This window comes from Acanthochromis polyacanthus, chromosome 11 (assembly GCF_021347895.1).
Source record: "Acanthochromis polyacanthus isolate Apoly-LR-REF ecotype Palm Island chromosome 11, KAUST_Apoly_ChrSc, whole genome shotgun sequence".
NCBI lineage: Eukaryota > Metazoa > Chordata > Actinopteri > Pomacentridae > Acanthochromis > Acanthochromis polyacanthus.
Window position 1 is genome coordinate 36,872,895 of NC_067123.1, and position 21,251 is coordinate 36,894,145.

Consider the following 21,251-nt stretch of genomic DNA (forward strand, 5'->3'; position numbering starts at 1 on the left):
GGGCAAAAGATTTTGAAGAATCTTTGAGTATTATTTTCCCTACACTGTAGTTGTAATTAGGAATACAGACCCATATAATTATTTTACTAATAGTACTAAGAATTTATGTTATGCCGCTGATGAAAGCTTCACAAAATAACCTGCAAAATGTCTTATGTTCCTAAAAATCATTTCACCATCAGCTACACAGAAAATCTTCCTTAACAATCATACAATAAAACTTCCACATTAAGTCAATAAAAAAAGGTATGTTCACTTGAAATTTTGAGCATTATGACAAAGAACTTGCATCTGTTTCAACGGGTTTTCCCAACCCTCATTTTAATACAACGATAAGCAAACAAATCTTTTAAAAAATGGGAATAAAAAGAGACATGGACGTGTACAAAAAAAAGTCTGTCTTTACTTCAGAGTTCAGTACCTTTCCCTTCCCCACCCGATGTGGGGATCACAGGTTCCTCCGGGTTCCACCAGGAGGCACCAGAGCAGAGCAAGAGCACAGCACAAATACCAGTACAAAATCAAAAGGAACAGCTGAGAGCAAGAAAAGAAAGGCAACTTGGACATTGAGTAAAGAAAAATGAGGAAAGAGAAGAGGGAAGAATAGTTATAAACACCTCATACCGCGACAGAAATGGGAAAAAAAAATGGGCTTTTTTTTCGCTCTTTAGTTATTTGGTCTACTTCAAGGTCTCTTGCGGTGCAGAAACCAGAATATAAACATCAACAGATCAGACAGTTACTGCATTGGTTCACATGCACCCCCCTCCCCAGGTTTTTTCTGTGATTTTTTTTTTCCTCCTCTTTTTTAAAAAGTACTATGCACATCTGATATGACATGATGTCACTACTTGCTATGCCAACACCATCCAAAAGCACTGATTTCACAATTCTGCAGAGATAAAAAGAAACGGTGGACTCAAATGTACTGTATAAAAACCAAAAACGTCATACCGTATACAACCAAGACACATAGGTTCAAATCATCGCTTTTGTTCATTGGTTGACTCTGTGGCGTGTTCACGACAGATGGAAGTTACAGACAAAAAGTTTTGTCTTGATATTTACAACTGTTTCGGTGTAAGATCCTCTCTGTGAGGTGTGGATAAAATCTCAGCCCTGGTCTCCTTTGGATTAATCAGCACTGGATACAAAATCATACAAGAGTCAAAGTGTGTGTGTGTGTGTGTGTGTGTGTGCATGTGTGGAGGTGCAGGGATTGTAAAAAGAACTTAAAAGCTGATTCTTAGCCCAGCTGGCATTTATGCTTCACAATACATTTGATACTGAGATTTCTATATTAGAAAATGGTGACGGGTTTTTTTCATTTTTCTCTCACTTGCTTGCAGGAACAACATGACAGGGCAGTGCTAGACTGAAGCGTTGTGGGAGCACATCAAGCTGGAAATCAATGAATGGGACTCTTTAAGGTACTCTTGGAATTTTTCTTCCAATTTGTATTTTTTTCTTTGATTTAAATGTGAATTTGTGAGTGTGTGAAGTAATACCACACACACGTGACACATGAGGGTAGCGAGTCGATCACAGTCGGTCAGTGCGGGAGCTTCCGTGCCAGTCAGTCAAACTGTGTGAGGTAGTGTGTTGGTGTCAGTGCTTTGCTGGTTGGCAGGCTAGATATCTGAAGGACCGTGTAAGTTTAACATTCATCGTTGTTTGACTCCTATTGGGAGAGAATGGGGAGGCGAGGGGGGGATCATTTGCCTAGAGTCACTCAAAGTGCTATACATAAGCATGAAAGTCAATGAGCGTGTTTCTCTGTGTAGTGAACAAGTAAAGGGCTAGTCAAGACAAAGTTGGGCAAGTAGCTGACATGACACACAGGCCACTCAGTTCAATCAGAGTCTGTTTGTCCGTACGCGCCACACCTCAACGCTGCTCTTCCTCACACCCTCCTCAACTCTCGTTAGCTGCCACCAGCTGGCCTAACCCCTGGCGCACAAACACCGCCTGGATGTCCTTGGTCTTGATGCAGAAGTCACAAGCCCAAACAGCAGCGCTCTCTCGAGTCAGCAGCCCGTACGCCGGTTCTGTCAGGCCCGTGCAGTCCCGGTGGAACCAGCGCTGGCAGGACGCCTCGCAGAGGATGGCGTCTTGGTCGTCGTGCACCTCCGCCATGCAGAGGCCACAAGGGAAGACCATCCCGGGGCCACCGAGTTTTCCAGGGCCGGACCCGGGGCCGGTTGAGGGTGCAGCAGGGCCCGGAGGCAGCGGAGACTGAGTGTTGGGAGTCGAGGTGGAGTTGGAGGGTGGGTTGGGGTTGCTGCCGGGGGTGTTGCCTCCGTTGTTGTTGGTCATGTTGTTCTGACCTGAATTGGTGGCAGCATTTGGCATGGGACCACCGGCACCAGGAGTGTTGTTCTGTTGGTTGTAAGGGGTGGAGCCCGGTGCAGAGTTAGGCGGAGTGGATTGTTGCTGCTGCTGCTGGGTAGAGTTGTTAGAATTGGGGGTGTTTGTGTTGCTGGGGGGCTGTAGCTGGCTGGGTGGTGGATGCTGGGGCTGGCCTGATCCATTCAGAGGACCAGTCGGAGAAGAGTTGGGGTTAGGCTGTGGTGGTGCTGACGGAGGCTGACCAGGTGTGTTGGCGTTGGGTTGCTGGACGTCAGGGTGGCCGGGGAATCCTCCACCAGGCTGTGGAGGGCCGGAGTTAGGAGGGGGGCCGGGAGTAGTGTTATTAGGTGGAGGGCCATTTGGATTTAGATTAAGCTGCTGTTGCTGCTGCTGTTGTTGCTGCTGAGGCCCAGGTGGTGCCCCCCCTCCACCAAAGTTCTTTCCATCCTCGTTGCCTGGTCCTGGGGGACTGGGGCCGGGGTAGGGGCCATCCTGTGAGGGAGGGAACTGTCCTTGAGGAGGCATGCCTGGCAGCGCTCCCACCATGTTGCCGCCGGGGCCCCCACCCATCATGTTCATCCCCGGACCCATGCCTCCTCCCATCGGAGGCAAGGGCCCCCTCGGACCTCCACCACCAGGTAATGGAGGACTGTTGAACGGGTGCCCACCCTGTCCGTGCTGCTGCTGTGGAGGCATGCCGAACCGAGGGTGGGGTGGTCCCCCTCCACCAGGACCTCCCATACCCCCTGGAGACAACATGGGATTGAATCCTGGCCCGGGATGCATGGGTGGACTGAAGCTCGGTGGCATGTTGAACTGAGAAGGGCCACCAGGAGGGAATCCACCACCTCCTCCACCTCCCCCACTACCGCCACCCCCACCACCACCTCCAAAGCCGGGCATTCCTCCAAAGCCTAGCTGGTGGTGGGGTCCAGCGTTGGATGGGGGTCCAAATGGTGGCCTCCGTCCGGGCTGGCCGCCGCCTGGTCCTCCGGGCCCTCCCATGAAGTTCATGCCTCCACCCATTCTGCCTCCTCCTCCATATCCACCTCCTCCACCGGCACCTGGGCTGGGAATAAACGGAGCACTACCTGGTCCGCCTGCCCCACTTGGTCTGGATGGAGGCCCAAAGTCATCGTCAAACGGGTTGGAGGCGACAAGATGGTCCACCATGGGGGTAGGAGGGGGTGCAAACTCAGTGAGGTGGGAGAACCCCGCCGCCTAAAACAAAACAGAAGAGAGTTTCTTAGTGCTTTTGTAAAACTTTTACCTTTGAGTTGAAATTTTTACTGTAATAAATGTTTGTTCTATGTATAAAAGGAGTCCGTTTTTTTTACCTGAGTTGTGGATTTCCTCGCCTTTTTCTTCTCCGGGCTCTTCATCTGTGAAGCTGAAACAATAGAATATGGAGGAAAAGGGAAATATAACATAAGTCACTACAAACACAGCCTCAGTGTTTCATGCTATTGGTCCACCACCAATCAGGTGCGGCATCACATTTGGATTGGCCAATACCCCTTAGTGACAGAGTGGAGCAGCTTTAGACCTAGGGCCTCTTTCTCAAGTCCAACAGTTGAGATGGATTCAATGATGGGACATAGACTGGCATGAGGACAAGATGCTGAACATCCAGGCGTTATCATCACCAAGGTTATGAAGCCTTGAATCGCAAATGACCCAGGCAGACCAAATGACCCAGGCAAGAGGGAGAGAGGCCGCAAACAGAGGCAGAAGAGGTAAGGTCAATGAGGGAGACAGGAGAAGACGAAGACATGAGAACGAGGAAACGGAATTGAAGGTACATTGATAGCAAGATAGACATGAACCCCGTTCACAGATCCACTCTGTGAGAAACAGCCACCACCGGAGACAGTCGTGAAGTTTACATATGGGGGAGGCGAGAAGGGGTTTGCTAACAGCACCAGTGCAGCCCATTGCAGCGCAGTAATGGATGATTCCGATCTGATTGGGAGATGGGTGAAATTAATTCCTACCTTTGCTTCGTTTTCCTTGTCCCGCCAGTAGTCTCCCCGATTCGGCAGCCATTAGCTAATATGACTGTCGGTGAAGTGGCATATCACCGTTCATATGCAAGAAAAAAAAGTTAAAAATGACGACGTCTTGAAGGCTAAATGCCGACTAGGTGGAAATCTGCCTTCAGGTCATGTCAGAAACGCTAAAAATGTTACCATTAAGCATTAACTAACAGCTAAATTAGATTACAACGCCGGCCCAGGTCTGCAAACTCCTTTCCAGCTGCAAATCTTTGGCCACGGTGTCTGTCACGCCGGGATTTGGTCACCAAATAAACGTGAGGTAAAACCGAGCAGGTTAATTAGCACAAGTTCGTCCTGTTGCAAGCCAGTTTCTGCTAGCTGAGTGAAACTGGTCGCTTGCTACCTGGCTTGACTGCCAGTACAAGCAAGTTAGAGAGCACCCCCTCCCTCTCTAAAGTGATCACTTACAGATGTGTGGCTAAGAACTCGACCAGCTAGCAAACGCAAGCTAGTTACTACCTTGGCTAACCAGCTAGCCACGTTACTCAATGTGGCTAGCTAGCAGCGTTGAGATTTCACCCAGGAGCCGCAACACCGGAACATTAATCCGACACTGTGATTTACCCTTCTACGGTCAGAGGTGACAAATATGCACCTAATTCCACTTATCATAGCAGTAATGACATAAAGCAATCGATTACGTTTTGAAAACTGTTGTTTACTATGCTAACATTAGCTTGCTAGCTAACGTTAGCATGCCACTAGCCATCTTGCAGACTGTCTTGGAAGCAAACTGTACCCTTTCTCCGTTGCTTGCTCGGCTGTCCTTTAAATTGAAACTCTCTGGTGTGTCATTGCCAGCAAACCGGTCCTCACACGGTGTATGCTTGTTGATCCACCATTCAACTATAATTCATTCAAAAACGCAAATTTTGCCATAATTATTATGGCCTTCTGTCGCCACCGGACAAAGAGGGATAAGCAGGAGTATCGCGCACCATGGAAGGCTACATCTCATCTCCGAAATGGGGGTGTCGAAAGGTATCCGTAAAAACTACTAAAAGCATTTGTTTGAAATGTCGCTGAAATACTGCTTGTATTACATAAAATTTCAAACAGTGACGCTATATTTTGAATATCTACTTGCATCGCTTCCACCAACCGTGTTTTATTAACTTATAGAATTAGTGTCACACCTTTGACTAGTAAATGTGGAGCGGCTCAGAACGGACCATTTCCCAACGATGCCCTGCACAATTAAAGAAGTGGTGGACATCAGTTAGACAGCCAATTAAACACATTATGATTCATATTGAATAATTAATATTCAGCATCACATTTGTAATAGGACTGTCAACTTTAATCTAAGTTGGTATCTGCAGCAACAACAAAAAAGAAAAAAAGAAAAAGTTTTGTATGAATGAGTAGATGCACCTGAGCATAAGCAACATGTATTGAAATACCTGCATTTAAAGATGCCCATATAGCGATTTTTACCTTCAAAAACTTTCTCTATTGCCTGATTCCTATATGATTATTATATATTTTATACTGGATAGTTGGCTATTTATATATATCCAATTTATTGTCTACTGTACATGTACTTATAACCTGGTTTCTTGACTTATATGAAGCCAAAACAGACAGCAGCAGGAGTGTATTTTTATCAACAACGCCATACTGGATTAACTCCTTCTTATATGCCTACTTTTCTAACATGAGTGTCTTTAAAAACAAGCATACTACAGTTTAAATGGAGGCTGTATTAATTAGGGCTATAAGGGATAATTTATTATTGGTGGGTTATGCTGGCATAGATCAGTCTAAATTTGAATTCTACACTCACTAAATGGTTCCAGACGCTTATCACCGCCCACCAGGTCCTGCCTCCCCTCTCCCAGCTCCAGACACCCCCTTCCTCCCCTGTATCCTCCAGGCGCAGTCCGGAGCCTCGGTGCGACAGTGGACGCTTGTTAAAAGACAGATAAGCCACTGTGGGAATGGGAGCACAAATCAGAAGTAAGAAAAACTTTGCCTTTTTTAGGATCATCCCACTCCGGAGACACCTCTTCATCCAAAGGGAATAAACCAGAGCAAGGAGCAGGTGTAAGAAAAAAAATACTCACAAATGGGATAAAGTATTTGTTATTTTTACTTTTGCCAAACAGGCACTGGATTTGTTTTAAATCAGCTTAGAAGAACAGAGCCACAGACTGTTTTAAAAGTATTTATGACATGCTTTAAACGGAGGTGTGGAGATCCTGTCAACACAGGCTGCATCCTAGAATAAAGCAGCGGAAATCTTTTGTTAGAAAGGCAGCAGTTTCTAAAGGTGCGTCTCTGGGGTGTATGGAGCTGGAAGGTAGCGGAGCAACAGCACAGATTCACCGGAGTCCAACATGGCAAAGTGGTTCAAGGAGTTCCCCATGAATCTGAAGAACGGTACCGACAGGATCCGCTCAGCCTCCGAGTCCGGCTCCCAACCGAGATCCAACAAGGCCGGACTGGTGTCCAAAGCTCCGGCCTCCAAACCGGGCCAGCGCAAGAACTCCTCTTCTGATACCGGAGGAGGTGGAGGAGGGGTTGGGTCGCTCCTGTCCGGCAGGAACCGAAAGAACTCGGCTGCAGAGTTGGCAAAAGGGAGTTCACCGAAAGATGGGAAAGTTTGGGACACTCTTCTGTCTGGGAAAAGTCGCAAAAACTCCAAAGCGGAGCCGGTGTTCGAGGAGCAGCAACGAACCCTGAAGACTTCTCCGTCCGCCAGTGCCTACATCAGCCGGCTGATCAGAGTGGACAAGCAGGACAAGAGCCCCAACTTCAACAGCGGAACCATCCCCGGTCCAGTGGTACCAGAGGCTGAGAAACAAGCCCAGAGCAAAACAGAAACAGTGAGTTACAGCATCAGCCTCCAAACATCACTTTAACATTGAATCCAGATGTAATATCCAGATGTTGTGGAGTTTTTCCACTTTAAAGTGTCACATCAGGCAAATAAAAGGCACTTCATCAGTCATTTTAGTCAGATTTTTGCTCTTATAGATCCCAAATTGTATTTTTTGTATAAACTTAGTTTTTCTGTGTTCACATTTGAGTCTTATTTTGAAAATATCGAGACTAATTGTCTTCTGTTACTATTAAATATTATACAGCTTAATTAAGTGGAAGTTTTTCTGTTAACATCAGCAGAAAATCATAAAGTTTAAATACATCTATTTAAAAACAGATTTTAATGCATTTTTAATGTAAATTTTGAGATCCTTTTTATTTAGTTAATATCACACATAGATAGATGTTGAATTTCTACTACTATTACTGCTACTACAGTCTTCCTGTTGACATTAGTAGAAAGTCACAAAGTTTAAATACATTTATTAAAAAAATCATGTATTTTTCAGGTAAATTATGCGGAAGTAGTTTAGTTAATTTTACATAGGAAGAATATTGAATTTCTACTATACTACTACTACTATGATGTAATAATATATTATATGACACTATGTTGTAGTTATAGTTTGTTTTCAGTGTAAGATTTCACCCAAAAAGTCTTTAGTGGGTAAAAAAACAGCATTCTTTGAGTAGTAAAAAAAAAAACGAAGTATCAATAGTTACATTTTTACCAAAAATCACTAACTTACTGCCTGTGTGATACTCCATCAATGCCCACTATATTCTAAAATATAACATCCAATAATCATCTAATAAGATCTTTTTTCTTTTTTTTTTTGCTAAAACTTCTGTAATTCTCTGGAAACACTGTGGATTACTGTTTGAGTAAAAAACGCAAATACTTCTTCCATCACTACTCATAATTTGTGGGTTTGTTGTTGAATCTGTTTTCTTTCTTTAATTCTGGCATTAGTGCAACAAACTCTACCAAACAAGCAAATACATGACAAGTCATGAAAACGAAGTCGCCAGGATCCAATCCAAGCTCTGAAAATTGATATTATTGTTTCGTTTTCTCCCTCCCCCTCCTCTTTTTTTGTTCTGCTCTCCATTGTTTCCTCCCAGTCTCTCCTTTTCTATCTCTCTTTCTCTTCCTCTCCCCTCACGCCCATCTTCCCCACCTCGAATACAAAGCTGTGGTCAGACGCAAGGTCTTCACCTTCCTCCTCTTCCTGCATGTAATCTGGTTCTCTATTCTCAGCCCCTCCCTCTCATTCTCTGCACTCGGCCCCCCTGGTGATGGCTATCATGTTATAAAAAGCTTCATGCTATTTGACACTCAGGCGCTAACCCAAGTCCCCCCCAGCTCAGCTTTGAAACAAAAAAAAAAAACAGAAGTGAGGGAGGTGATGGTGAGAAAAAAGGCAGATAAAAGAGAGGAAGAATAAAATGGAAGTTTTATATTTCAACATGAGAGTGAATCCCCCCTTTTTTAAAATCCAAATTTAAGTTTGCAGCAGCCCCCAGTTGAGTTCAAGTGTTATATTTTTACTTTTACCATGCTTTGATGAGGAATCTGGTGTTGTTTCCACAGATATAATATCATATTTTATGTTTCATTGATAATTCTAAGCCAAACATTTCAACTCTGGGCTCATTTATGTTTGTTTTTATGTTACAAAGGCACAGCAATACAACTGGAACTACAACTTTTACAGCCTGCTGTTGTCTCTTGTCTAAAGGCCCGTAAAGTAAACAAGAAATGATGAGTCACTGATAAGATTACAGGACAGTCAGGCATGACTGATCGAGCAGAATGCGACGACACTTTACAATAAAGTACTCTAAGACGAAATGCAAAACGAAGTGTCAGCAGCTCCTCTAACCAGCTGAAGCCTGTCTGCTTGTTGACTGCTGTTCATTTAATATCTTGTTTGTATGATTTTTCTCCTGCAGCCCTCAGAAGGAACTGAGACGATTAATCACAAATTAGATAAAAATGCTAAACATTTGGTGTCTCCAGCTCTTCAAATGAGAGAGTCTGCTGCCTCTAATCCAAATGTCTTCCAACAAATAAAACACTATGTAGGGCTCTGGGAGAATATATTGGTTATTTGTCACTTTTATTTGCAATTTTATTGACAAAATAAAGAGGAAATGGTTAAAACAGAAGAATATTTTAAAGCCCTATTTCAAAGTTAATGGAATTGTGTCTTTTTCTTTGTTTATAGTAAGTTTGATTGATATCTTTCTGAATTGCAGAAGTTCTTTTTCAGCTTACCAGCTCACTTACTGACTACTTTTAATGCAGTGTCATTGCAGAATTAGTAGGTTTAGTTGTTGCAACCTCAAGTTTCTGAGTCCTGTGCAGTCGGCCTGTTGTAGCTGGTAGTTCACTGAATGGTAGTTGCTCATTATACATATATAAGAAGACCAGAATCACTTAAATATACCTATCTACCGGTTTAATTTCCTCCAAAACACAAATATGTGGAGTTTCTGTTTAAAATTTTTTTTTAAATTAGCTGAGCCACACTGCAGCTTCTCCACATATATTTGAGACTCTGGTTGGGAATCCTTTGCTTTTCTTCCCTCTTCCCACTCTTGACAGCTTTAGAGTGTCTAATTAACTCCTGATTTCCCTGTATTTTTTGACGCAGGTGATCATTCTGGAGGACTACGCAGATCCGTTTGATGCTCAGAAGACCAGAGAGCAACGGGAGGCAGAGAGAGTCGGGGAGAACGACGGCTACATGGAGCCTTACGACGCACAGCAGATGATCACAGGTGAGAATGCTTTTAACTCCCTCATCTGTGGCTGGCAGGCGAGCGTCAGACACAAAGTCAACACCTGTAAAGTTTGTGTGAATGACAGGACTTCAGTTGTCTCCAGGCAGAGCAGTGAGAACATGAACTCACTCCCTTAGTGCTCCCGGTGCCCCATGGGGTTGCTACAGCAACTGTGGTGCATTTGTACAATGGGTGCAGTTTCCCGTCCCTGCTTCCTCTTTCCTGTCTCTGTTTCCTGGTGCTATTCTCTAAAAAGGAAGTTTGCCCGTCACTGCTCAGCCCCCCTCCTGTATCTCGGACGCAGCTCTGTGGAACCCCCTATATGGACCTGACTGACCATTAATCAAAACTTCCCAGCGTCAAGGAAGACTTGTGGCCCGTTGTCCAATCACATGCTCTTCTGACCTTTCCTTCCATCAGGCCATTGTTTTAAGTAAAAGGGTTACACAATAGCCTGCTGTGAATGTGAAAATGTTTTATTGCCGCGGTGTCGAGTAGGTTTTGCTTCAGCGAGCGGCCGTGCTGCTTCCAGGTCTCCTCTGAGAAGTCTGCAGAGGATGTGATGACGAGACCGAGTTAATTTATGAGGCTTAAATCATACGGAGGAGGTCGGCAAGAGTCTGATGTCACCGTGACTCCGAGAGCAGGACAGCACCATTAATAACGCTCAACATATCAGCTGACATCAGTTACTCTGTATATCAGTGACCATTGTTTCACTGTGATTCAAAGAGGAATCATCAGTGTTATTTTAAACTGAGAAGTTTTAAAGTTTGACCACAATCAAACAAAACAGTTTGGTCAAGGATAAAAACCTTCTTTTGTGCAGTTACTGCCACACTGCACGACCAGTGTAGGATATCCTGAAATGATTAAAATGATGATTCTCCCACTTCTTGTCAATGGAAGTTCCGTATCTGGAACATCCATCCATCATCTATGCACTGCTTAATCCTCATTCGGGTCACGGGGGGCTGGAGTCTATCCCAGCTGACATACGATGAAGGCATGGGCACACCTGGACAGGTAACAGTCTATCACAGGGTTACACACACTCTACGCCACAATTAAAGCATATGGGATGGAGTTAAATGCCAAAAGGACAATGACCATGCGTGTCCATGAGTAGCAGTACTTTGGAACCATGACAACAGAAGATGGGAAAGTGGATGAAGAAATTACAGGAAGAGTTGGAAAGGCGAAGACCAAGTTTTGGGAATGCAAAGAATTCCTTCATAGAAACATCAGCATCTCAGTGAAACCAAGACTGTTGAGATGTTCTGTGTGTTCTGTACTAGCTTATGGATGTGAGGCATGGCAATTCACAGAAAACCTCCAGAAGAGAATACAATCCTTGGAGATGTGGTGCATTAGGAGAACGTTAAAAATCAGCTGGAGAGAAAAAGTGACAGGCATGGAGGAGCTGATACAAAAACGAGGCTAGTGTATGATTTAATGCAAAGGAAAATGAGTTCTGCTGGTCATGTTCTGTGCTGAAAGATCCATAACATAATTCTTGAAGGCACCATGGAAGGAACACGTTCAAGAGGAAGGCAGAGAGGTAAATGGAGTGATGACATCAAGAGGTGGAGTGCAACACAGTCCTGCACTGAAGCGAAGAAAGCTGCAGAGAACAGACACAAATGGAGATCTATGGTGGCAAACCTTCAGGACGAAGACACCACATGATGATGACACATAGAGACAAACAGTCACTCACATTCACACCTGTGGGCAATTTGGAATCACCAATTAACCTCAGCATGTTTTTAGACTGAAAACCCCCACATGTACATGGAGAACATGTAAACTCCACACAGAAAGATCCCAGGCCCAGCGTGGAACCAGGGATCCTGTAGCTGCAAGGCGACAATGCAAACCACCGACCACTGTGCAGCCCGTATCTGAAACAGTGTGGTTTAAGTATTAAACTTCTGCTGATATATGGATTAATCCATTTTATCCATGTATCAGGACATTTCCTTGAACAGCATCTGATTTAGTGTTTTCATGTCTTTTTAAATATCATCATTATTGCTCTTGACCCAGTTTTTTCATTATTTTCATTATTCTGGTAAACACAATTTGATTACCATTTGAACAAAAACTACTAAGAAGCACATTAGAGCTACAGAAATGAGCATGAAATGGATAGTTCAGAATGACAACACGCTGATTTGCAGGAATAGTGCAAATTTGTTAAGCCTGATGTGCAACAATTTATACTACGACACTATGATTTCCTTTTTATTGCACTCGAATCCGTTTTTTTCCTCCTCACTCAAGTTCAAATGCTTCCAGATGACAGGAGGGAAGTGACTAAAGAAACTGGAGGAAATGACTCATTCATTATGGTGTAACATTAGCTGGGTCAATCTATAATTATAGGGCTTTTTGTAACATAGCTGACAGGTATCATAGTTGACATTTTTGCTGTTTTCAGGCATAAAATCAACATCAACCAAACACCACATGGGATTTTCACACAAAGATTCTTCTAGTAAATATTTTATATACAATTTAGTATAATTAAAGGTTATTTATAAAGATATTGTAGTAAACCTGTTGACATGCCATAAATTTGTCATAAATTTGACCCACACACTCTTTTATATTAAATAACTCAGTCTTCCAGTCTTTTCTTCAGGAGGAAATGACATCACATGGAGCAGGTCATGTGATCTGGAATCAACACACTTCCTTGAGAGGTGTTTTTGTAATGGGTAACTTGGTTGAAAGTGACTTCTGGGACACAGATACAATTAGTTATTTTGCATATAAGACTTCAAAAGTCCCTCAATTATATATAGACCCAGCTAAAATCCCTTTTGACTGATCTTCTGGATCAAATTCTACTCTTTTGCAACTTCGGTTGAACTTTTTTTTTTCCTAAACTACAGCGTCTTTTCCCAGTTGTTCCCAAATAATAGAGAAAAAATGCTGCATCTTTTTTTCTCGGTTGTTTTTACGTCGCCTCACCAAGTGCTCCTATTAGAAATGTGAAGTTTTAAGAAATTCTGTGAGCGAGAAGCCTTACCTGTTCCAGAGAAAAACATGGATCCACTTATGTAGCATTTATTGAAGGATAAGCAACATTTATAGTATTAATGCTAAATAATAGGACCTCCATGACTGACTGCTGTCATTGTTTTACTTGCACAGGACTCCTTGATGTAGCAGAGGTTCTTTAATCCTTTGTTTTCTCCTGACAGAGATCAGACGTCGGGGATCTAAGGACCTGCTGAAGGTGTGTGTGCTGATGGAGGGCAGCGAGGGATCGGTGGAGGACGGCCAGCCTGTTCCTTTACAGATTTATGACATCCCATATGAGGGCAGCGGCGACAGTGACAAGACGGTGATCAGCAGGCCTGAGCTGGACCCTCGACTCTCCACTGAGTACGAGCTGCCCTGGGAGTGGAAGAAGGAGCACATCGTTAGAACTCTATCAGGTACGGCGGAGTTTGGAAAAAGTTCGCGACACTGTATGCTGGTGATTGTACACAAGCTGAGCACACATGAACTGAACATCCTAAACCCTCGTGTCATCTTGCAAGGTCAAAACTGAATCCGTTTAAAGTTTGAAAATGTGGAAAAAGAAAATATTTTCACAGTGAAGCTTCTGATGTCCACATTTTCAACATTTTTGAGAAATCTTTGAACATTTTTTTGGTGGAAAAAAAAGAAATGTTTAAAATACAAAAAAATCAACCAAAATCCAGCGAATTTCTTAAGAAAATATCAGAAGTTTTGCTGATATATATGTAATCACTTTAGATATTTTAGGACTTTTTTTGGAAGATTTTTACTATTTTTTTTGAAAATATTTACAAGAATTTTCTTGCCAAATTTGGGGGATTTTTTAAAGATACACTTTTAAAGAATTACTTTAATTTTCTTCCTGAAGGTTTTGCAAATTTTTCAGAAATTTGGGGAATTTTTTTGCTGAATTTTTGGATTTTTTCAGACAAGGTAACAATACGTTTTGTTGCCTGTAAATGAAAATAGCAGGAGCGTTAACTTTTCAGACGTTAAATAGCAAAACTAATTGAATTTCCGTACTGGTTTTGCTGGAGTAGTAACCAGTGTTTACTTCAGTACAGCACCAATCCTGCCTGTGCTGTGCCTTCGATCAATATGAAATATATTTGTTTAAAAAACCAGTCAGGCCTTCTCTAACCTTCATATTTTATACCCTGCGCAGACCAACAGCGTACCGAATAACATCTCCACTGAAACATCAAAGTGCTGCGTTCTTATTTTTTATTTACTGGAGGCTCCAACACCCAGTTCAAACCCAGGCAGCAGTTTTTTTTTTCTTCACATATATATCTCCTGTTGCCGCTCCTCTCCCCTCCAGCACAGTTTGACAGCGCTGATCGGCCAGCCAAAGATGAGACGCCTCACCCCACGCTCACCAGACAGCCTCAGCATCCAGCAGCCCAGCAGCAGCAGAATCAGCATCTGAGGCAGAAAAGCTGGACGCAGAAGATCCTGAGGTCCTCTCCTCCGACCATGCCGCCGTCCTCCGCTCCCAGCCCTGAGAGCGAGGCCTGCTGTGTCGACCCCTCCCTGCCACTGGAAAAACAAAGGTGAGGAATCTTCTGCTGTCCTTGGCGGACTAGAATAGTAGATGAGTTAATCCAAATCCTGAGCTAAATCTGACAAGAATAGTTGAAGAAAACAGCAGATGAATGGTGCAAAATCACCAGTGTGGGGAATTTCCTGCAGACACATAAAACTTTGGTATTTAATGTCGTAACACTTGAAGCATTTTAAAAGGAATTCAAATGTGAAAATGTGGGTGCATCTGTTTCGTATTGTAGCAGGGGCTGTTTTTTTTAAATTAAATTTCACTGTTACGTAAGGGTAACGCTCATTTCCAAGAGGGTTGCATTAAAATTCTACACTCGGTTGATGAATGGCCGGTGAAATGTAGTCCCCTGTAACCCACCCCTCTGTCTCAGCTGGTACCACGGCTGTGTGACTCGTCAGGAGGCGGAGTTTCAGCTGCTGTCCTGCAGAGAGGCCAGCTTCCTGGTCAGGAACAGCGAGTCGGACAACAGCAAGTACTCCATCGCCCTCAAGTGAGTCTAATCTGAAAGTACACAACAGCTGAGATATACAGGTTGCTGAGTTTACATTAGTAAATGGTCACATACACTGTAATGCATGAAAGGATCAAAGTACAATAGGTCCAGCCATAAGGTCAGAAAGTGTTAAATTCAATATTTAATTTGAACCTAAAACCCAACAATAAATTTATACTAAAAATACTGTACTACCCACCTATCCAAAGCCTGATGAAGCTTATTTTTCTGGACCAGAGCTGCATTGTTCATTGTTACTTTTAGTTAATCCCCTGCTGACTAGAGCACAAAACATAAATTAGGTCAATATATAATTGGGGGACTTTTGAAGTCCATGGGATATATCTTGCAGACATTTTTATTACAAGTGGAAAAAAAAAGAATGTTTTTTATGTTCATTATGATCATGTCTTTACAAATTCCATCATTATTTATTATGGAAACAAGCATTTATTAATAAAAAATGATTTAATATCAGTAAAATATCAGCTAAATAATCATCCCAATTTATTAACAGCCGCCTGATAATTAGCTAAACAATAAAAAAAGATCTTATTCAAAAATAGTTTTGATTGTGTTCTTTTTATGAAGTTGAGATAATCATGACATATTTCTTTTTTTGGCAATATAATTTGATATGAAAATTTTATATGAAAATAAGTTCTGTCTTCTGATGTCCATATTTTCAACATTTTTGGGAAATCTTTGAACATTTTCTGGTGGGGAAAAAATAAATGTTTCTTAAGAATATTCACACACAAAAATCAATCAAAATCCAGTGAGTTTTGCTTTTTTTGGTGAATGTTCTTAAAGAAAATAGACGTTTTACTGATATGTATGTAATGATATTTTTAGGATTTTTTTTTTGAATATTTGTACTCATTTTTAAAAAAATATTTTCCTGCCAAATTTGGGAGATTTTTTTTAAAATAATACTTTTAAGGGTAACTTTTTTTGATGATGTATTTTCACAGTGAAAACATCAACATTTTTAACATTAGTGGAACATTTTTGGTGTTAAAAAAAAGAAACCTTTTTTTTCTGAATGCTCTTAAAGCTGATATATATGCAATCATTTTAGATACTTTTAGGATTTTTTTGGAAGATTTTTACAAATTTTTTAAAAAACTTTTTTTTTATAATATTTCTTGCCAAATTTGGGGGATTTATTGATTTTTTTTTTTTTAAATATAAAACTTTTAAGGGACACTTTTAAGGAATAATTGGAATTTTCTTCCTGAAGGTTTTGCAAATTTTAAGAAATTAGGGGAATTCTTTGGCGGAAGTTTTGGATTTTTTTCAGATGAGGAAACAATATTTTTTGGTGCCCGTAAATGAAGACAGCAGGAGGGTTAAGTGAGTGAACTTGACTGACTCTTCTTTCCCCTCCTCTGCTGCATTCAGGACGAGTCAGGGCTGCGTTCACATCATTGTCGCCCAGACAAAAGAGAACGGCTACACCCTGGACCAGAGCAGCTGTGTGTTCCCCAGCATCCCCAAGGTGGTGCATCATTACTGCACCCAGCGTCTGCCTTTCAACGGCGCCGAGCACATGACCCTGCTGCACCCGGTGCCTCGCATCCACTGACTCTACTGGCTTAGGCAGAGCAAAACAAACACACCTCCGGGCAAGAATGGAGAGGAAAAAACGTCACCTCTGATCAGTGAAAAGTGTACTGCCACCGCTGTCCTCGCTTTATTATTTATCTGAGCAACCCTCCTTTGTGTGTTGCTTTTTATTTGATCATGAAAATGTCAGTGAGTCACTCTTTGGATGGCTTCCTCTTTCTGTCTTTGCTTCACTCCGATGCAAAACATCCCAGCTGCTGTTTTGCATGTGAACAAGCTCAGTGGAGATGACAAGGCACTTTTACTGATTAAATGTGACTCGGATGTTTTAATCAGCCACTATTCCTACATTAAAAGCTGCACATGGTATTTTTGTTACTGAATGAAATCCTCAACCATTGTGGCTCCACTTCCCCCTCTGGTGGACGTGCTGGTACACTGCAGCAGCAACACAAAGAGTTTTCTCACTAAACTTAATAAATCCATGCACATGAGCGTATCATTCCACCTGAACAAACTTCATCTGTTTCATGAGCGTCCTGCAGCGTGTTTCTAATTCACGCTCTCATGCTTGTCAGTTTTCCGTAAACCGCCGTCCCCTTGAGGATTTCCTCTGTTTTACTGTGAATGAAGGACATTGTTATCTGCACTGTGAAGAGTGACTGATTCACCCTGATGCAATGTGCTGGAAGGAGTAATGGCTTTAACAGTCAGAGGCTACATTTCGTCTTTAGTTTCCAGCTAAAGCGGCCTGTTATTTCTTGGAATCATCTGTAAAACAATCCTGAAAATGCCTGCGATTTGTGGTAAGAAAACATAAAATTAATGTCTCTGCGGGGCTGCAAGTGGAGATCATTCGCAGAAAAAAAGAGCAAGAAAAGAAAGGAAGAAAAAGCAGTTTAAACATCACTGTGTAAGGAAATGTCAGTCACTCAGACCCCTGTTGGGGAAAAGTAATACCCCCTGGTGCTTAGTGAGAAGTGGTGACGACAATGTGTTATATCTACTGAAGTTTTTTAAAATATATATTTTAAATCTAACTCATCAGCATTTGGTAAAGTGTGTTTATTCCTAATTTGCTGGAAGTCATTGAACCCAGCGGTGTCAAACTCATTTTAGTTCAGATGCCATATTCAACCCAATCTGACCTCCAGTGGGCCGGACCAGTAAAATCACAGCATAATACCCCATAAATGACCACAACTCCAAATTTTGCCTTTGTTTTAGTGCAATAAAGTCCACATTTAAGGAATTTTCTTTTTGCGAAACATTGTAAATAACCTGCAATTTCTTAAGATAAATAAATTCAATTTCTACACCATTAAGCCTCAGTTTATCATTTACACACACAAAGTCTACAAAGCAACAAAACATTTAGTCACAAGTATCTGGAACTGAACAATGTAGTTTTACTCAATGGTCAAAGCGAAAAAAGTCAGACAAAGAGACAAAAAAATACAAAAAAGAGACGGAAACTGACAAAAACAATACATACATATATATATATATACACATATATGTTAGAGGGTTAAGGTTAACTCTGTTAATTTTGTGTAGGATTAACAGGTACTGTGCATCAGCTGCATGCAACAAGTGTTCGTTTGTGCTTCACAGATAAAAAAAACTGCTTTCTTCAGTTTCACATGAGACGCAAAGCAGAATGCCATCCACCAGTTAAGAGTCCTCAGGCATCAGAAATCATTATGATGTGCAAACAAAGTCCAACATGTACATATGACAGAAATTACAGAGGACTGATGTAAGAAAATTCCACTTTTGCAAGTAAAAAAAAGACGAAGAACATTGTTAGAACATCATTCTCTTTGCAATCTAGCATGAATTGCAATTACAGCTTTGACCTGTTGAATTAATTTGGATTTTATTGTGCCGTATGCAAACATTTCATGTCGAGAAAATTAATTTTAAGATACATATTTTGATATTCTTGAATCATCAGTGCCTAATAATCTGTGGACTTTGTTAAAATAAAGTGTTAATATTTGTTTACATTAAGATCCGCTGTTGCAATTTTGCAGCGTTTTCACAAAATCCTAAAAAAATCCACAAAATTTAAAAAATGTGTCACATTTTCTTGATTAGAGGAGTGCTAAAAACGGTTTAAAAGGGAAAAAAATTACATCAATACCATCAATGCTTGGGTTTCATCTGCCAAATATAGTCTTCCAAAGGCCAAATTCAGCTTTATCTTATCTGGAAGTCTGCCATTCTCTTCACAGATTTTATAGGATATCATTTCCTTTCAAAGCACCAGTAATCTGAGCAGACACACCTGCTATACATTTTTCTATCACCGCCTTTTGATATGCGGAGCCCCATTGTTCAAACGCTGCAAAAACAGACTATGATCGTAAAAAAAAAAAAAAAAAAAGGTCCTGAATCTCATCGCTGGAGATCCCCTGTTGAGCTTCTCTCTGATCCCAATAAATCAACAACATAAACAGCTAAATGTGAGAGTATCTGTGTCAGTGATGATCAAAGCATCAAAGTGCCTCGTGGTCCCAGAGGAAGCGGCCTCTTCACTGAGGCTGGAATGACTGAATGAGGGCATTTTTTTTTCTTCCTGTTTTGAGCCTAATGAATCTTTAACTTCCAGAGATTGATTGTGGTTTCGGCAGTTTGGTAATTCGTCTGGAAAGTTTAGCGCTCCATTTTCTCTAAAGGGGGATAGAATATTATTCCGGCTTGAGTACAAAAAGGTGAGATCCAAAGGTCCAGCCCTAGAGATTAGGTTCAGCCGAGGATCATGTTGAGGACAACCAGCTCACGCGCTTGCAATGAGCACCCCGGCTTGTGGATGTGGGGTAAATGCAGCACTAAAAACAGACAAAGAGTAAGAGTAGTATCATTACACCCATGTCAAGGACGCTTAATGTGAAAGGGGGGAAAAAAGAAGAGGACCTGACACCATCCCTCTCTCCTTCCTCTCTTTTCTTACGTATCGTTCTCCTTTACCCTCCTCACTCGGATATCAGCCGTTTCTCCTTGACTCTCGGTTAGGACGCTGCCACCGTTTGCTTCAGTTTGGTGTCAAGAGTTTGTGCTTTAATTTTTGAAGGCAAGGCACCCACAGGTTAGGTTTCATTATGCTAAAACCACAGATTACTTTCAGGCTTCTCACGAATGTTGTGTTACCTCATGGGTAAGCGTTTGCAGGTAGCTTTTTAAGGAGGTGTCAGGTGACCGATCAGGCACTTCTACCTGCTTAGATACAAGAAATAAACCTGTTTTCACCGGTTTGAATTTAGATAGAACTGTAAAAACACACAAAATAGTTTAGATTACAGTTTCAGCATCAAAATACACTAAAAGAACCAAAAAGGTCGATATATAATTGAGGGACTTTTGAGGTCCATGGGATACATCTTGCATACATTTTTATTAAAAGTAAAAACAACTATATATTGTACAATATACAGTTACCCATCACAGAAACACCTCTTAAGGAAGTGTGTTAATTCCAGATCACATGACCTGCTCCACATGATGTCATTTCCTCCTGAAGAAAAGACTGGACAGACTCCAAGGCTTTCTGACTTTTTTAATTTAAAGTAGTGTGTGAGTCAAGTGTGGATTTATGGCATGTCAGCAGGTTTACTACAGTATCTTTATAAATAACTTTCAATTATACTGAATTGTATATATAATATTTAGAAGAATCTTAGTGTAAAAATGCCATGTGGTGTTTGGTTATAGGTGGCCATGTTGGTTTTAGGCCTGAAAACAGCAGAAATGTCGACTATGATACCTGTCAACTGTTACAGAAAGTCCTGCAATTATATACTGACCCAAAAGCAAAAGTACTCAGTGTGCAGAAAAATTTGCCTTGTGACTCAACTTGGTCGTGAGATACATTTTTAAAGCTGTGAGATAATTAATGGGGGATATAATGATTTTTTTAAAAAAAATTCTGTCTTTCTTTGGTGTTTTCATTTTAGCTAGTTCTGCGAATGAAAAAAAATCTACTGGGATAGTTTAGAAAACAGTGTATGGAGAAGGGATGGATGGATTCGAAATAAAAGTATCTGAGAAGTTTAGAGGAAAAAGATCTCATACATCTATAATATGCCAAGAGGACCCAACTACACACTGCTCTCTGAGTTGGTCCACATGCTAAATAAGTTTGGGCCTCCTGATTTGATCTTTGACACTGTGTTGTATTTTTTAAAGCTAATCTGATATTTTTTTAATCCTAAGTCTTAATCTTTAATGCAGTGGAGTAAAAGTGTAAAGAAACATCAAATATTTAAAACAGATAAAGGAGCTCCGAGACGAAAACTAAGTACAGAAGTTGAGGAAAAGGGCTTTCCACCATCTAAGCCGGTTCTTTATGAGTTCAGAGTGGCAGATCATTGCAGTTCGCTTGTCTCCTGACTCCTCTCTGGCACTGAGCTGCACCTATAAGGCTTCCCTGCGGTCTTCTGTCAAGATGGATTTCATGAACCCGAGGAAAGCAGGCCTTCTCAAATTCTAGCCAAGACAGAGCCACCTGGAAAGGAATTAATCATCAGATGATATAGACCCGGAGCCACCTATGCTGCTGCATACCTGAATG

General features: G+C 41.6%; 2 protein-coding genes across 4 annotated transcripts; one reads left to right on the plus strand and one right to left on the minus strand.

Moving 5' to 3' along the window:
- Window positions 1-290: 290 nt before the first annotated feature.
- Window positions 291-5,369, minus strand: pygo2 (pygopus homolog 2 (Drosophila)). Of its 3 annotated transcripts, XM_022208429.2 has the most exons (4): window positions 5,146-5,369; window positions 4,344-4,407; window positions 3,687-3,739; window positions 291-3,570 (listed from the first exon to the last, which is right to left on the minus strand). In XM_022208429.2, the coding sequence occupies exons 2-4, from the start codon at window positions 4,393-4,395 to the stop codon at window positions 1,915-1,917; spliced, it is 1,761 nt and encodes a 586-aa protein (XP_022064121.1). In that variant the 5' UTR covers window positions 4,396-4,407; window positions 5,146-5,369; the 3' UTR covers window positions 291-1,914. The 3 variants fall into 3 exon arrangements, with proteins under 3 accessions (XP_022064121.1, XP_022064122.1, XP_022064120.1); XM_022208430.2 differs by lacking the exon at window positions 4,344-4,407; XM_022208428.2 differs by having other exon boundaries at window positions 4,344-5,369.
- A 558-nt stretch (window positions 5,370-5,927) lies between these two features.
- On the plus strand, window positions 5,928-17,999 carry LOC110960988 (SH2 domain-containing adapter protein E-like). Its single transcript, XM_022208431.2, has 6 exons — window positions 5,928-7,234; window positions 9,893-10,019; window positions 13,235-13,471; window positions 14,380-14,611; window positions 14,987-15,106; window positions 16,514-17,999. Exons 1-6 carry the CDS (start codon window positions 6,746-6,748, stop codon window positions 16,695-16,697), a joined length of 1,389 nt encoding a protein of 462 aa, XP_022064123.2. The 5' UTR covers window positions 5,928-6,745; the 3' UTR covers window positions 16,698-17,999.
- Window positions 18,000-21,251: the final 3,252 nt, after the last annotated feature.

Bases quoted from the DNA above. Each gene is read 5' to 3' on its own strand.
- pygo2 (XM_022208429.2), bottom strand. From the start codon at position 4,395: ATGGCTGCCGAATCGGGGAGACTACTGGCGGGACAAGGAAAACGAAGC. The intron at 3,740-4,343 runs GTAGGAATTAAT...CTATTGTTTCAG, and splicing joins ACAAGGAAAACGAAGCAAAG to CTTCACAGATGAAGAGCCCG. The intron at 3,571-3,686 runs GTAAAAAAAACG...GTTTTGTTTTAG, and splicing joins CGAGGAAATCCACAACTCAG to GCGGCGGGGTTCTCCCACCT.
- LOC110960988 (XM_022208431.2), top strand. From the start codon at position 6,746: ATGGCAAAGTGGTTCAAGGAGTTCCCCATGAATCTGAAGAACGGTACC. The intron at 14,612-14,986 runs GTGAGGAATCTT...CCTCTGTCTCAG, and splicing joins CTGCCACTGGAAAAACAAAG to CTGGTACCACGGCTGTGTGA. The intron at 15,107-16,513 runs GTGAGTCTAATC...TGCTGCATTCAG, and splicing joins AAGTACTCCATCGCCCTCAA to GACGAGTCAGGGCTGCGTTC.